This window comes from Salvia miltiorrhiza, chromosome 1, assembly GCF_028751815.1.
Source record: "Salvia miltiorrhiza cultivar Shanhuang (shh) chromosome 1, IMPLAD_Smil_shh, whole genome shotgun sequence".
NCBI classification, from domain to species: Eukaryota; Viridiplantae; Streptophyta; class Magnoliopsida; order Lamiales; family Lamiaceae; genus Salvia; species Salvia miltiorrhiza.
In genome coordinates this window covers 50225023-50241236 of record NC_080387.1, presented here as the reverse complement: position 1 = coordinate 50241236, position 16214 = coordinate 50225023, and the positions used below count along the sequence as shown (strand labels likewise).

Below are 16214 nucleotides of genomic sequence, written 5' to 3'. Positions count from 1 at the left end.
TCCACATCATTTTTCAATCTGAGTCAGATTTTTGGCCGTCCAAATTAGACTTCCGATATTGATTTTCATTTTCGGGCTATAATTAAATAATATACCAAAATTCAGGATATACAAAAAATAAATATAGTTAAGGCTATAAAATGAAAAAAGTGAAAGTTTAGGCTATAAACTATAATTAACCCAATTGTAAAATATTGACACCCACATTAACAGGCAAAGAGGAATTCGTAAATTCTCCTCACTTCAGAAGAATTACTACTGCGAACACATTTAGAAGCTAAAATTCCATGAATAAATCATCGTTCAAATCTCAAATCATACACACGAGGCAGAATTCATCGCGATCAGAACCAAAGATACAACAGATGACTAATTAGAAACAAAGAAAAAAAAATTAAGTAAATGAAAAGGCAAATGAAAGCACGTCAGAGGTCTATTGAGTATATATCGACCATCACTACATTTTCGATTTTTTTTAGAAAATCGGGTATTAGGGTACCCGAATAACCTATTAAGCGAAATCAGGTAATTCGGGTATTCGACTTGACATTTGACCGAGTAATTTCGAGTTCAGTACATGATTTAGCTTCTAATTCGGGTCTGGGTACCCAATTTTTTTGGATAGGGTACTCGAACCCGACTCGATTCCCACCCCTACATAAATTATTATGGATTAACTTGAAGTTTAGTGCCATGCATAAATTATGGATTGATTGATTGCATTATCATCGGTAGTTTTAGTCAATATACAATTACATAATTTTTTGCATCATAATAGGCCGATTAATGGTTGATTATAGCTTCTAAATATATAATGAAGATAATACTCCTATTAGCTAAACATATTTTATATATATGCCCGGAGATGGGGTATGGTGGAGTTACATATCGATAGATTTTGGAATAAAACGGAATTTAGAAAAACAGGAATGAAAATTTTAGGAATTGCCACGTAACGAAAAAAAAAAACTTTTTATAAAAATATTAAATAAACAATAACATTTATTGTAATCGATCAACCAAATTAATGTCTCATTGCCTGCATTAAGAAATATTAAGAAATAATAATCCCCAAAATTTAGGCTCATTATATATGGAGTTAATTGAGATGGTTAAAACTTTTGTTAGATATATGTTGTATGCGCTCCCAACATATAAATCACTCCATAAATTAATCAACCTTTAATCAAACTTCTAACTATAAATTAAGCAAAAATGCGGGAATATTTTTGGCTAATGGATCTAGTTTTATATATGTGTAGATAGATGCCTTGATTATTCAAACATCTTACTCAACTACGTGTAAACGTCCTATGAATTTTTATGAAAGTTGATAAATTTTAAAATAAATTATACTATAAATTTTTATTATTTTTATAATGTGAATTTAATTTTAATAACTTTAACAAAATTCACATTCATGTATATTTTAAAAAATTAATTAAACGGATGAAATTTCAACAAAATATATACATATCCCGCACATCTCACGGGTGAAACACTAGTCTAATCGAAAATTGAAGTAAGCTAAAAACCCTTACATTTTTATTGAATAGTGGAGTAGTATATTATTACAAGCCACAAAAATACACTTTATTCCTAATTTGGACACAAAGCCTGGCCACTAAATTACACACTTAGGGATTATTAATCCAACTCAAATGGGCCTTAAATATGGGCCTGAAGCCTCAATAATGGAAACGAATATGATGAATACAAATCACAACCCTAGCGAATAAGGGAAGCCGGTTGAAGGCAACCAACTCCCAGCGGCGATGAAACTCCCCGGCGTATAACCCTGCGCCTCCGTGGAGCTGGTGATCACTTTGTAGCCTTTCCATTTGACCCGGCCGGTCGTGGATGCCCCCGCCCCCGTGTTTTGATACTCCCCATAAGTTAGCGTATCGAGGGCAAAATCGCCACTCCACTCGTGCCAGCCGACCGACTGTATGACGTCCGTTATGGACGACTGCATGATGATGGTCCTCGCGTATTCCTTCCACGGCCTTCCCAGATACGTCGGGAAGCTTCCTTGGACCGACTTCAGGTCCGAAGTCGCCCCGATCCTACTCTTTTGTATTACGATGCCCGTGTTCTGGTTCGGGTCGGTCCGACCGTGGGCCGTGACCATGTTCTTCTGACCCGAACCGGGGCGGCGGGCGTGGATGTCGCAATCTTGAAGCACCGAGGCTGAGTTGCCGAAGATGAAGTCGACCGTGCCGGCTATGAGGCAATTTATGAAGAAGTTGCGGTTGGAGTGGACGTAGAGAGTGTCTTGATAGGCCAACACGTCACACTTGTAGAAGGCGGATAGATCCGACCCCACCCGAAGGGCCACGGCTTGGTGCTTGCTGGGCCCGGCCGTGTTCTGGAAAGTGATGTCCCGGGCCATGAATTTTTCTCCCACCACAGCTGGAAAGGAATAAAAGTTGATGCCATGTTATTTTAAGCAACTTGTAAAAAAGTGGATAGCAACTACTTTTAAAAGTAATGCTATTAACTAAGCCATTATAATGTGGTTGGTTGACATGTAAAATATACGAGGTGATAGCATCGCTCGACAGAAAATATTTTCACCCTTCAGTATTAGAGTTTCACTATTTTCACATATAATTAAAACGGCTTTAATATGTTTTTATAAAAATGAGTTATTTTGCATATGCACCGTCAAATGCGGGTAGAATTTTATTTTGTAAAAGAGATCTAATAAAAATAATCGGATGAAATCAGTCAAATATTTTGTGTCGGTGAATTAGGTGGGGGCCGGGATTTTAATTGTCAATTAAAGCGTAATTAAAGGAGGGAAATAGGAGAAGACCATGTTAAATTTATGAACCATCACATCATCACATCACATAATTAATCTAGTCAACATAAATAAATATTGTACTACATAAACTAGTCAACATCTAAAAGAAATACTAAGAGAAATTAATTAATGAAAACGAAATGCACGTCCAACATTATCAATATTCATGCACATACGTATATATTTCTAAACAAATAAAAAAAATGCGTATATATACTATGTGATAAATATATACATTATTTGCAGGTCTATATTTGGTATAGTGCTAGACGTACGGCAATATATGTTTATCTTGACAACTCATTTCCTTTTAATGCATCCGCTAATGCGCACACAGTTTTCCAATTATTTACTATATCTTCTTTATATTATATTATATAATAAAATAAAATAAAAATAAAAATGGGCTGCATCCTGCATGTGTCAATTGACAAGCGCCTTTTTTTCAGCTAGCAGAACTTTACAACTGGACGATCTTGAAAAATATCAGCGAATAAGAATGAATGAATTCATTATGTAATTTTTTAAATATTCTGATTTTCTAAGAGCGCTCTAATTAATTACTGTCTTTTGCTGTACATCATATTCTTTCCCCACAAGTCCAACGACAAAGGGATTCTATTCCAATAATTCGCATAAATTACACAAAAAGACAATCAATTATATTAATAAAGTTTACAAAATATGATCAGACAAACAAAACAAAAATATTTGTAATATAGGAATTTAACTATTAACTATAATATTTTTTATTAATTAGTATAAAATTATTCGCCCATGTTTTATTCATATATGAGATACTAAAACAGTGGGACCCCAATTAAACCTAGAAATATGGAAGGCTGCTCAGAAACGTAAACCACTTGCTAGTTGCTACCTTATCTCAGAAACAGACACCAAAAACAAAAGAATTCATGTGATACTTGTAGACCAACGTTTTGTATATATGTGTAAGAGATTCGTATATATCGAGGTATACCCCCCCCCACCCCACCCTACCCCACTCCCCACCAGCTACAACCCAACCGCAAACTCTGCTTTGTTCTAGTCTAGTCACTTTCGCCACCTAGTGACCACGTACACACACACTCACATATTCAAATTTTGTAATTGCAGCATATATTATATTACATGCATTTTGTGTTGGACTAATATATGTTACGTGCATAATATTAGTGCTATATATCATCGGACCTTAATTTCCAAGTGACTATCTTCTAGAATTTGTATTCATAAAAGGAAGATTATGGTTTTCAAATGGGATCATATGTCCCACCGTTTATTGTATTTCATTATTAATTTCAAAATGGGATCATATGTCCCACCGTTTATTGTATTTCATTATTAATTTCACTCGTCCCTAAGGGGACACCAAGCGGTGCGACCTTCTATGTGTGAACAGTGAGATCCCGGGTTCAAACCTCACTGCTCCCCCTCTCCAACTCCCCGGCCCCAAGTCAAATAAAAAATATTACTTAATTTCACTCTTTTATAACAATTCACTGCAAAAAAAAAAAATTGTATAATGAACCCATAATTAATTTATATTATTAAAAATTGATTTTTTAAAAAAATTACACACCCTAATTAACTTTGGATTAAGTAATCATAATTATAATGAACCCATAATTAATTTATATTATTAAAAATTGATTTTTTTAAAAAAATTACACACCCTAATTAACTTTGGATTAAGTAATCATAATAATTAGTTATTAATTAAAAAATAAAAATAATAAAATAATTATAAACCTTAATTAAATTAATGAATCCAAGATAATTATCTTAAATTTATATTAAAAATTATAAATTAAAATCAAAGAAAAATATTTATTAAAAACTGGAGTATAATAATTGAAAGCGAGTCGTCAGACTAGCATATGCAAAATTCCTACAATTCGAGTTATTTTTATAGTATACTACTACATCGGGAAAATGCAAAGATAGAGTAATTTAAAAAATAAAGCCATAATAGCAATAAAATTGAATGACGTTTAGCTAAGAAAGTTTGAAAATGCAGAAAATTTCATTTATCGCTTGAGTAGTGGAAAAATGATGATGCATGCACGAACAAAATATCCACGATTGCATGAGGCTGGAAAAGATTTTTTTTTTCTTTTTTTTCAAAAAAAAAGCGACTAGTAAAAGAAAAGGCAAGAACCGTAAACTCACCAACTGTAGCGGAGTTGAACGTCGTGCTCCCGTCGACAACATTTTTGCTGGCGGTGATGATGGTGGTGCTCCGCCCATCGCCGAGGAACATTATATTCGTCTTCTTCTTCGGCACCTCCACATTTTCTCTATACACCCCGGCCTTAATCCTAATTATATACCTTTTGCTGCTCTTCTCCGGCGCCGCCGCGACCGCCGCCGCCACTGTCTTGTAGTTCCCGCTGCCGTCCGCCGCCACAACGACGTTCGGCGTCACAGACGAGGACTGCAGCAGCCGTCTATCCCCGGCGGACAGCCACTCCGGCCAGCCGCCCTCCGCCTCGGCGAGCTTCCGGCCGCCGTTGAGCTTCCGCTCCTCCTCCATATCCTTCTTCGTCATGTTACAGAGCATTGCAAGCGAGTTGCTGCATAGCTTCTCGACGCGGACGACCTGCCCTCCGACAAAGACATCTCGTACATGCTTGTCCTCCTTATTGTACGAGAAGCCATCGAGGCAGGTCTCCTGAATTAAGTAAAGCAAAAACAAAAAAAGAATAACTTAGTGCGAAAATATACATTCGATGGCGATTTCAAGAGGAGCTAAAAGCAAGAATCATCTGTTTCATAATTTACTGTGTCCCGTTATCTATTACTCTTAATTTAGCTCCAAACAAATATATACTCTCTCCATCCCACTTCAAATAACCTAAAATTATAGGACAATTCTATAGGTTAATTTAATAAAATCATTAAGTTATTCTTATGTTGTAGTATGAATTATTGTGTAATTAATTAATAGCCTCATGGTCATCTCGTATTTTCAAAATCTCAAACTCAAAATTTAAAAAATATAGTTCCACCAAGATTTTTTTTTTTTTGACAATGTTCCACCAAGATTTTTATTAGCACATCTCATTGTAATACAGTGGCGGACCCAATAGGTGCCAATAGGGGCTCACCACACTATTTTTTTAATTTATTTAAAATCGTCAATTTATTGATATTTTGTGTACACTAATATAACCTTTATTACCGAATTAAATCAAAAAATAACAGTCTTAATTTCAAAATTTTAAAATTAAACTTTAGAAAATGTAGCTCGGAGAAGAATTTTTTCTACGTCGCACCTGAATTAAGTCTTACTAGTATTTATTGTTTTTACGACCGCCACTTATATAGGCGACTTAATTTCATTATTATAGCAGCTACGTATTAATATCTCAACGGACAAAATCTTTTGGGTGGTTTGTGATATCTTGAAAAATGTAAAACTACCTAATTCTAGTTTATAATCAATTTAATAGAAAACGACGAAGTGAAATTCAGTTGGAGTCATTTAGTGTATGTAAATTGTAGCTGAAAAAAATCTCAAATAAATTAAATTCAACATAGTTTTGATAATAAGTCTAAAATTTACCTGGTTGGTGATGGCGGAGGAGAGGAGGGTTTTGAGGTCGTCGGCGTGCGCCTCGATCGACTTCTTAAACGGATACTCGCTCAGCTCCTTCACGGCGGTCTCCAGCTCGTCGAGCGTCTCATCGAGCGTCTCAAGGCAGTCGCCTAGCGCCGCCTTCTCCCGCTTCGTGAAGTTGCCCTTGTCGCCGGCGAGCAGCTTCCCGATGGCGGCGTAGTTCCGCTGCACGGCGGCGATCGTGACGTTCAGCGACAGGAAGATGATGTCTTTTGGGGATTTCACCTTCTCGCCGTCGAGAGACTCGGCGATGGCGGAGTAGCAGAGCTCCGGGTACAATGTGCTGCTGCACGAGGACCTGGCGATGGCGTGGGCACCGGAGATTTTGAGGCTGGCGCTGTCGCCGCCGTCCGAGCTGTGCTGTCTGGATTTGACTCCGGCAACGACGCCGACTACGGCGGCGACGAGCACGACTGTGGCCAGGAGAGATAGGAAGAGTTTTTTCCGGGTGGTTTTGTCGCCGGAAAATGATTTTCCGGCGAAGAATTGCCGAAAGCGGGACATTTTTTGAAATTACGGATTTGGGGAAGGAGATAAGGGATTGGTTGAGAGTCGCTTCGGATAGAATGAGTGAACGTTCCATTTATAATGTAATAACAATGCTTGGAAAAAACAAGAAAAAATAAATACATAAATAAATAAAATAAATAATAATAATAGTAATAATAATAATAATAATAATGCCGTTTTTTATGAAGTTTTAATTGATGATAGGCGAGCTAATGATGTTAGTATTTTGTGGCTCCTTGTGGCTGCCATTGAAGTCGAATCTTGTAGGAGTATTACATTGTTGGAGTATCTTTTATTGTAGTACATTGAAACAATCCTTGCGTGTCGAGAAAGTTTGTAAATTTATCAAAATTTCCTTTTGAGAAAAAAAAAATGTCTTTGATAGTTTGTGTAAGAATTATTAATTATTATTTGTACATGAATTATTTTGAAGCAAATTATTTGTACATGTATAATATTAGTGTTTTCTTTAATTTTCACAAGCAAGATATGGTGGATTTTGATTTTTTATTTTATTTTAATACGAGTCGATCATTTTTAAATGTAAACGAGATGAGATTATAAAATGTATATTGATAGGATTTAAATTTATATATATGTGGGATAAGCTTATCAACTTTACTAGGTCATACATATACGATGACAATAATTTCAATTATCTGCATGAAACTATAGTGCCACGTGCATGTTTGTATTATTGTATAGTTGATTGGGGCTTCTATCTTTTTCTTTCTTTTACTTTTCCAACAAAATATATCGAAATTATTCTTCTAATACTTCATATTTATGGATGTATCGTATAAGTTGTTTGATATATTTAAGAGGAAACTAATAAACAAATACCAAAATTTAAAAAAGATAAGCTTTTTAGCCCCTCTTTAAAACTAACTCTTTTGTATACCAAAATCTGTGAAAAGACTAAAACAGCCCTTACGGTCCCCAGCACTTGAAGACAAAGTCAAACCCGTGTCCACGATCGCGGACACGATGGCCACGATCGTGGCCACGATGGGGGCTGCCGTGATCACGATGGGGGCTCCCATCGTGGACACGATGGCAGCCATCGTGGGCCACGGTCGTGGACACGACGGCACCATCGTGATCACGATGGGGGCTCCCATCGTGGACACGATGGCAGCCATCGTGGGCCACGGTTGTGGCCACGATGGGAGCCCCCATCGCGTTCACAACGGGCGACGACGATGGCACGACCGAGGTGAAGGGGGCTGCGGCAACGGGGCACGACGACGGCACGACCGTCGCCCACGTCGTGCCCACAATCGCACGACGGAGAAGAGGGCGATGGGCGATGGCACGAACGAGGGGGGTGCGACCGGCGAGGGGCGATGGGGGTGGGAAGGGGGCGAAGGCCATGATGGGGGGCGAGGAGCGAGGGGACGACGGAGAAGGGGGCGAAGGCTACGACGCGAGGGCACGCCCTCGGTCGTGCCCACGATGGCAATGTCTCAGCCGATAAGATCGTCCCCCGACCATCGTGTCCATTGTGGGCAGGGGAGCACGACCGTCGATGTCCATCGTGGGCACGGTCGTTGCACGATCACGGCCATCGATGGGCCGAAGGCACGACGGGCCAGGGGGGACGGGGGGAACGGGGGACGGAGGACACGACGGGGCCGGGGGGACGGGAGGACACGACGGGGGACGGAGGACACGACAATGGGAGGGCACGATGGACACGTTCGTGACCACGATCACACCATCGTGTCCACCGGGTACACGATCGTGTGTTATTATTGTTTGAAATTTTTGAAATTTATGATGTTATATTCGACTAATTTAAGTTTGAACATGTTATATATCTTCTAAACAACATTTTAATACATAGTTAATCAAATCATTTAGTCTTAAAACACATAATTTAAGTGTTTTGTGAAATGAGTCATGACAACTATATAACATTCCATGAAATGTTATAAGTATTTTTCAAGTAGATATTCATAGATCTCGATGTATATAACTCCAACTCATTTAATTTTGATTACAAATCAAGCTTGATTGCTAAATTATAATTTTAAACATAATATAATACATTAAACAAGTCAATAATCATATTTAAGTTTGAAATTAAATGATATTAATAACCACACGATGACTCGTGAGAGCCATCGTGTCCTACCATCGTGGACACGACCGTAGGACACGATCTTGCACCATCGTGGACACGACCGTAGGACACGATCGTGGAAGCCCCCATCGTGATCACGACAACCACCAACATTTTTTTGTGTTTTTCTTTTGTTTCTCAAGACAATAATATACAAAAATCAACATAACAAATAGAGTGAACAACATACCAAACTAAAAATAAATAAGATGGAATATGTCTCAATAAGTCTCAATATGTTTCAAAGTTGGGTAAGACAAAATATTCTAGATCCTACAAGCCACCTATACTTCTTGATAGGACCTTCAATATCAAGTAAAATCTTCTTCACATCCTTGAATATTTCGGCCCTCAAATAAAGATTAACCCACGGGTCACATAGATCAATGTAGGTCTTTTCCAATCACAATTAACCTACAAAATCAATGTATTAAAAGCAATTAGAAAGAAAATCATGTATTTGAAAGAAATTAATAATACAACAATTTAAAAAAAGGTGGGGGGGAGAGGACTGTCGTGATCACGATGGGGGCTCCCATCGTGGACACGATGGCAACCATCGTGGGCCACGATCGTGGCCACGACGGCGCCATCGTGTCCACGATGGTCGCCCCCTTGCCCCCATCGTCCCCAAACAACAAATCTCACCGGAAACCGCTGGAAATTTCGAAAAAAAAAAAAACTTCATTCTCAATAAATTTTCAATAAATCTCAAGAAACTCAAGTTATTTACAACTAAACATGATTCTCAAAATATTATACTAACACACATACATGCATTTAACAATGAATTTAAGCTTCAATATTTTAAAAATTTGAAAGGGGCGAAAATTAGGGTTCACCGGAGGAATAGGATGCGTCGCACACTCCTCTTCGGAGCTTTTTGCCGACACCGACGCTGACTCCTCGTCGTTCCGGTCGCGGTCGCCCATCTCGATGTCGTCGTGAGTTGGTGATCGGTCGTGAGATTTCTCCGATCGTGAGTGTGTCGTGAGAGAGAGAGAGACGAAAATTGAATTTGAGGGGGGGGGGGGGGGGGGGGGCGATTGACTTGGACGAAAATCTTGATTCTTTTTTTAAAAAATGATATAATATGAGGGTGTTTTAGTCATTTAACTCATTTTGGTATACAAAAGAGTTGTTTTTAAGTTGGGGCTATAAAACATATCTCTTTTAAATTATGGTATTTAAAATCTTGGACCCCTATATTTAACTGTGAAGATTCGAGTCCAAATTTTATTGAACATTGTCGAATATAACTTTTTTCTTATTTATTTGGGGGAGCTGGGGAGGGGGAGCAGTGGGGTTTGAACCCGGGACCTCACTATTCACACACAGGAGGTCGCAATTGGGTATGCATTTTAATTCAGCTACTTATTTGATCCGTCTGATGAGATGAGATCCAGTGTCCCACAATTGTACGTGTACCACTGTGTCCCATTCTTATATCTATTATTTTAAAAATATTTTTTATAAAAATAAAATTTATTATAATACTATGAATTATATTTAATTTTTATTTCAAAAAATTATTTTTAAAAAAAGTATATAGTGTGATTAATTTGAATTTATCAACCTATTATTAGCTAATAAAAGTGAAATTAAATGATAAAAAATAATTATATACCCTAGATTGATGGAATAAACCCAAGTTAATAATCACAAAATTAAACTAAAGCATACAAAGTTGAAATTGAAGAAAAAAAGATATAAGAAAACACATAAAATTGAAAGTGGGACACAAGGTGTGACATTGTAGGGAGTGAATCCGACAATTACGGAAGTGACGTCAGTCACGTCTGGATCGACGGACACTAGCAACCTGAGACCACAAGCAACGTTAGAGCCCTCCGAAGAGCACCGGTGGGGGTGTCGATGGAAGGGTCTCCGACGCTCAAGTCAGTGAACTGATATAAGTATTAAACGTAAGTAACGTAACGAAAATAAATAAATGATAAAGAGAAGACAATAATAAGTGATGTATCCGGAAGATCGGAATGTCCCGAAAGTTGAATTATAGCTAATGAGCGATGTGGAATAAGGGACGACGGACGTCCGGGCTAGCGGGGCTAGTCGAGCGATCGGGACCCTTGAGAGTTGTGAGCGTGGCGGCGGGACGGAAGAGCGGGGAGAGCGGGAGATAACGAGAGTGAGATACCGTGTGTGAGTGCAAGAGTGAATACGAGTAATTGCCCATACCATGATTGCGTTAGTGAATTAGTATATATAGGTTACGGGCCTGCAGGGAGGCTACTAGGGTTAGGGTTTGCTGGAATGCTCCTTGAAACCCTAGCGGTTCTGATTTCTTAAGAAACGATCTTCCGCGACTCTCGTCTGACCTAGTCACCAAGTAACTGTTGAGTTTAGGGTTTTTCCTAGTGGCCGGGTTTACGTATTTCCCGCATATGGGCCCACTTTGGACCTTATGCTATGAATGTGGTATGGATCGCTTTACCGAGCTGGCCCGTTGGGCCGTATAATTTCGGCTTATACGAATTTTACCCATTACAATGACAGGGTGTGGCATGCGCCGTAGGGCTGCGCTGGGCAGTCGGGCAGGGCTGCGCAGACGTACGTGCCTCAGAGCTGCTCTGCTCTGGTTTCCGAATTCCGAGTTGCTTTGCTCTGGTCATCCGAGCTGTCTGCTCTGGCTTCCGAGCTGCTCTGCTCTGGTCCTCTGAGCTCTTGCTGCTCTGTCTGCCGAGACGAGTTGGGCGCCTGGGGCTGCGCGGATAGCTTTATCGGGCTGGCCCGTTGGGCCATATAGTTTTGGCTTATACGAATTTTACCCATTACAGACACAAAGTATGGTACACTGAATCTCATTCCCCGTCTACATATTGATAGATCGCATGTTTTTACTATTTATTTTATACAATTTCATATTTTTTGTATGTACTCATTAAATTTGAGGAATTCATATACACATACTATTGCATGCATTCAGCATTTGCACATTTACGTTGTCGGTATATGAAACTAATTAACAAAATAAAATCCAAAAGAAAATCTAACATATTAAACTAATTAAAGCGTGTACGGTCTACATATCATTTCAATAAATACAAACTAAGGTTACGTTTGTCGATATATACACGTAAAAAATAACAAAAGTTCACTAAAAATAAAAGAAAAGAAAATCTAACATAGGATACTGATTCAGGCGTGTATATGTACCTTTAAGCCAAAAGTTCTACTCTTAAGTCCTCAAAAAAATAAAAATAAATAAATAAATAAATCTAGTCTTAAATTTATATGCTATAATCATTTTTTAAGCCAATAGAACTTTATTTAGGGGAAAGCACTTTTGCTAAAAGAATATGTGCCCATTAATTAATTCAATTTTCAATTGTTGAACCATTTCATATTAGAAAGTAATAAAATTCATTATATTTTGTATCCTCAACTTTCAACTCTCAATTTTTAGTTTTTATTAAAAAATTCTCCAACTTTCAACATTCCTAATAAATATCCCATCATACAAAATATGACAACGAATGATCAGTTGTCTTACCAGATTCTTAGATAAAACAATATCATTTTATTGGATAAGATAAAAAAAAAAATCCACTTAAAAGTTCGGAGATATCAATTCATAATTTGTTTAGAGCTGTATTTTGTATAGTGAGACAGTATTTGAAAAACACATAAATTTGAAGTGTTTAAAAAAAAAACGAAATTTGAGGACTTTTTATTAAAAATACTAAAAGTTGACACAAATACGATTAACCCGAGTAATATTATGAGTTGATCAGAGAGATTAAAATAACATGTTAATTTATAGCAGCTTTTGAATAAAATTGCCACCAAATCAGAAAGAGTCCAATATAATTAGGTGCATTCGCTTTTGTAACTTTATTAAATTGGGTGAATCAACATAAAATTAATTAAATTCAGTAGTGGTAATATATTACTCCTTATTACGACGAACAGATTCCTGATGAGAAATTTGACATGAATGTTTGTTGACTGGTTGTCTTGACATGCTCGCATTTTAAGAACTGTGGATTAATTAAAAATATTTAATGGAAAATCCGATAGCTTTTTTCATGTGTTTTTTACCGGCTCATCAAATATAATTTAATCATCGTTATCCAACTTTACCCCAGCAAATTGTATTAAATTATTCACTGCCTATGGGAAGCATGATTATGTTTAGATTCAGAAAGGCGCACATAATCTAAGAACCGCACCACTAATTAGAGGTATTTTAGTATTTTATATAAAGAGTACAACTTGATTTTATTTATATCATATTTAATTTAATCGTCAATATGAATTATGTAACATTATTCAATTTATTGTTTCTAAGACTACCTAAATATTAATTGCAATACAATTACACTGTAAACATGAAGCGTGCATGTGTGCGTTGGTCTAGTGATAGAATAGTTTGTAACTTTGTACACGAGGCCAACAGTCTTGCAGTCGCTCGGGGTTGAGTCTATCATCACGTGATCTTGAAATTATTTTTTTATTTCAGGGTGCATTTACTTTGGTTATAAAATTTTAATTGGAAAATGATGGATAAGAAAAGATGAGAAAATATTATCTTTTTCTCTTTTTTTCTATTATATGTATACTAGAGATGAAAAGATAAGAAAATTAATGTTAGAAAATATTCACACCACTATCTAAAAATAACATTATTCAATATTTGAGAAAAAATTGACTGAAATGAGTTACTCGTAAAAATATTCCGCCTTATTCGATTTTTTATTATTATAATAAATATGTGAAAATAATAAAAATATATATTTTCTCTTATTTTTCATCAAAGTAAACAGAGACACTCGTGAAAAAAGACAGCAGTGTAATTAAACATGAAGGTTCGTCTATTGATAGAATAATTATGCCTAATAACAAAGATCTCAAGTTTGAGTACATCTTTGAAAAATTAGCATTGATTTGATTAAAAAGAGAGAGAGAGAGTGCGCGTGGGCTTTCCTTTTTCTTAACAAATTCATAAAATTCGAAGCATGTTAATATGTTATAATATGATTTTATTTTCTGATTATATAAATGAAGAGGCTTCATCATCCAATCATGCTGATGCTTTCTTGATTTATATTTACTTGAAAAATAAATTAAAAAGTGGACATAAAGGGAGTTAAAGTTTGAATGAGAAAAATAAAGAGACTGCAATCATGAACACTTTATTTAAGTATTTAATACTTTTACCCAAAAAATAGATAGTCGATACCAGCTTTTATTTTCTTTCTATAATATTTCGATATTTGAATCATAAATATTTGTATAAATTTAATTGGGACCGCACCTCCCAATCTTGACCTAGATAATTTAATTTTAAAAAATTGTGTGAATTTAGATGTAATATGTATTTGTCCCAATTAAAAATTTAATTAAATTTTTTATTAATTATTGTCACACTTTATTAATTGCAATCAGGACTAATCCAGGATAAAGTTAATTAATTAAATTAATTGATATAAATTTAAATTAAATTAATTTAAAATATATAATTAAATAATTAGAAAAGGTATGGAGACCAATTGTACAATATAGCCGAATGCATCGAACTATCGAAGACCACCTCGTATTAATATCACTAACTCACCATGTAAAATATAGAATCCAAATTATTAACTATAAAGAAATTTTGGAAGGGCTTTTTTTTTAATGCCTATTTTTCGCCACTATCTATGTATAACTACCATATATTCTTTGCATAGTTAAATTAGCGTATACAAATGCTTTATTCTTTTCATAAATTAAAATGTGTATGATTAGTGTACAGCTATATATGGTCTCTGCTGAAAAGAATATATGTTTTATTTTATTTACTTGAGGATCATTTGGTCAGACCCTCACATGCATGGTAGGTGTGTACACCTATGTTAATTAATAATCAGACAATTTTTTGCGTCTTGATTAATGATTTTTTCTGACTTTTCTTGTGTCTCTTTGGTCATAATCAAGAAATAAATTCATATATAGTTTAAGTTAAGCAGATTCGTTTGTACAAATTTTACAAGAAAACGAAACCACAATAACTCTCTGGCTGCTAATTTTAAATATATTAATTAAATACTGCATTTTGATTTTTGAGCTTCATTAAACTTTTAAAATCATTTGTGATTTTATCAATATCATGCAAATTATGCTAATTGAAATGTATGTTATAATTAAAATAGTCCTTAGACCTTAGTGCGATACACTGTAATAATATTCATTAAACACACACACACACACAAACACACACACACATATATATAGGGTGTGGTTCTAGAGAGAACTACATTATTTGTGAGAACGTGAGAACCATCAAACTAATGCATCCACTGTAAAAATTAATGCATTCGTTGTTAAAATTAATGCACTCAAAAAACTTAAAAAAATTGCTCTATTCAGGATTCGAACCTAAGATCTGTATTCATCCAACAAGATGATGCATCCACCGTAGATCTTGATGATCGAATGTCTGAAAATGGTTCTTCGTTCTTCTTTTATTTAGTGGTTCTTTCTTGAACCTCTCCCTATATATATACTTTTGATATCTTTATTGTGCCACTTAAATTAGATCTCATCGACAAAATGCTAATAATAATATTATAAGAAGTGTTAATAGTTAGTATCATAAGTTCATAACTAAAAGTATAAGAGGTTTCCGAGATAAATATATATTGTGAAAAAAGGTTTGGAGTTACCCTAATTATTAAAATGATTTTGTAAGCTCATTTCCGAACCAATAAAATATCTAAATTAACCTCCTCACTTTTTTTGATTAATTACATATATAAATAAATAAATAAAAATTTAAAGACCGCGCGAAAAAAAATTCAAACCAAAACTTCAGCCTTCAGGTCTTGAACATTAAACCTCCTACCATAGACTAACACACGCAACCTCCTCACTTTTGATTGAAAGAAAAAGGGGACAAAGCTAAAAAACAACGCTTTTTGTCATAATTCAATATATATGCACAAAAGTTATGCAATTATTTTAAGGGGAAATGATACCGTGCTTAACTTAATTACATCTTAATTATTTAATTTTTTATATAGTTTTTTGTCGCATCAATCACGGCACACGTTGAATTGATTAAATTCGTTTGCCACTAATAAAGCAGAGTTCCTTTATTCGCTCGTAGCCTTGATTGATATTAATTATTCGACTCATATATATAC

General features: G+C 35.8%; 1 protein-coding gene across 1 annotated transcript; it reads right to left on the bottom strand.

Moving 5' to 3' along the window:
• Nucleotides 1–1523: 1523 nt before the first annotated feature.
• On the bottom strand, nt 1524–7208 carry LOC130990309 (pectinesterase). The gene is made up of 3 exons (XM_057914531.1): nt 6378–7208; nt 4982–5483; nt 1524–2412 (listed from the first exon to the last, which is right to left on the bottom strand). The coding sequence occupies exons 1-3, from the start codon at nt 6933–6935 to the stop codon at nt 1721–1723; spliced, it is 1752 nt and encodes a 583-aa protein (XP_057770514.1). The 5' UTR covers nt 6936–7208; the 3' UTR covers nt 1524–1720.
• Nucleotides 7209–16214: the final 9006 nt, after the last annotated feature.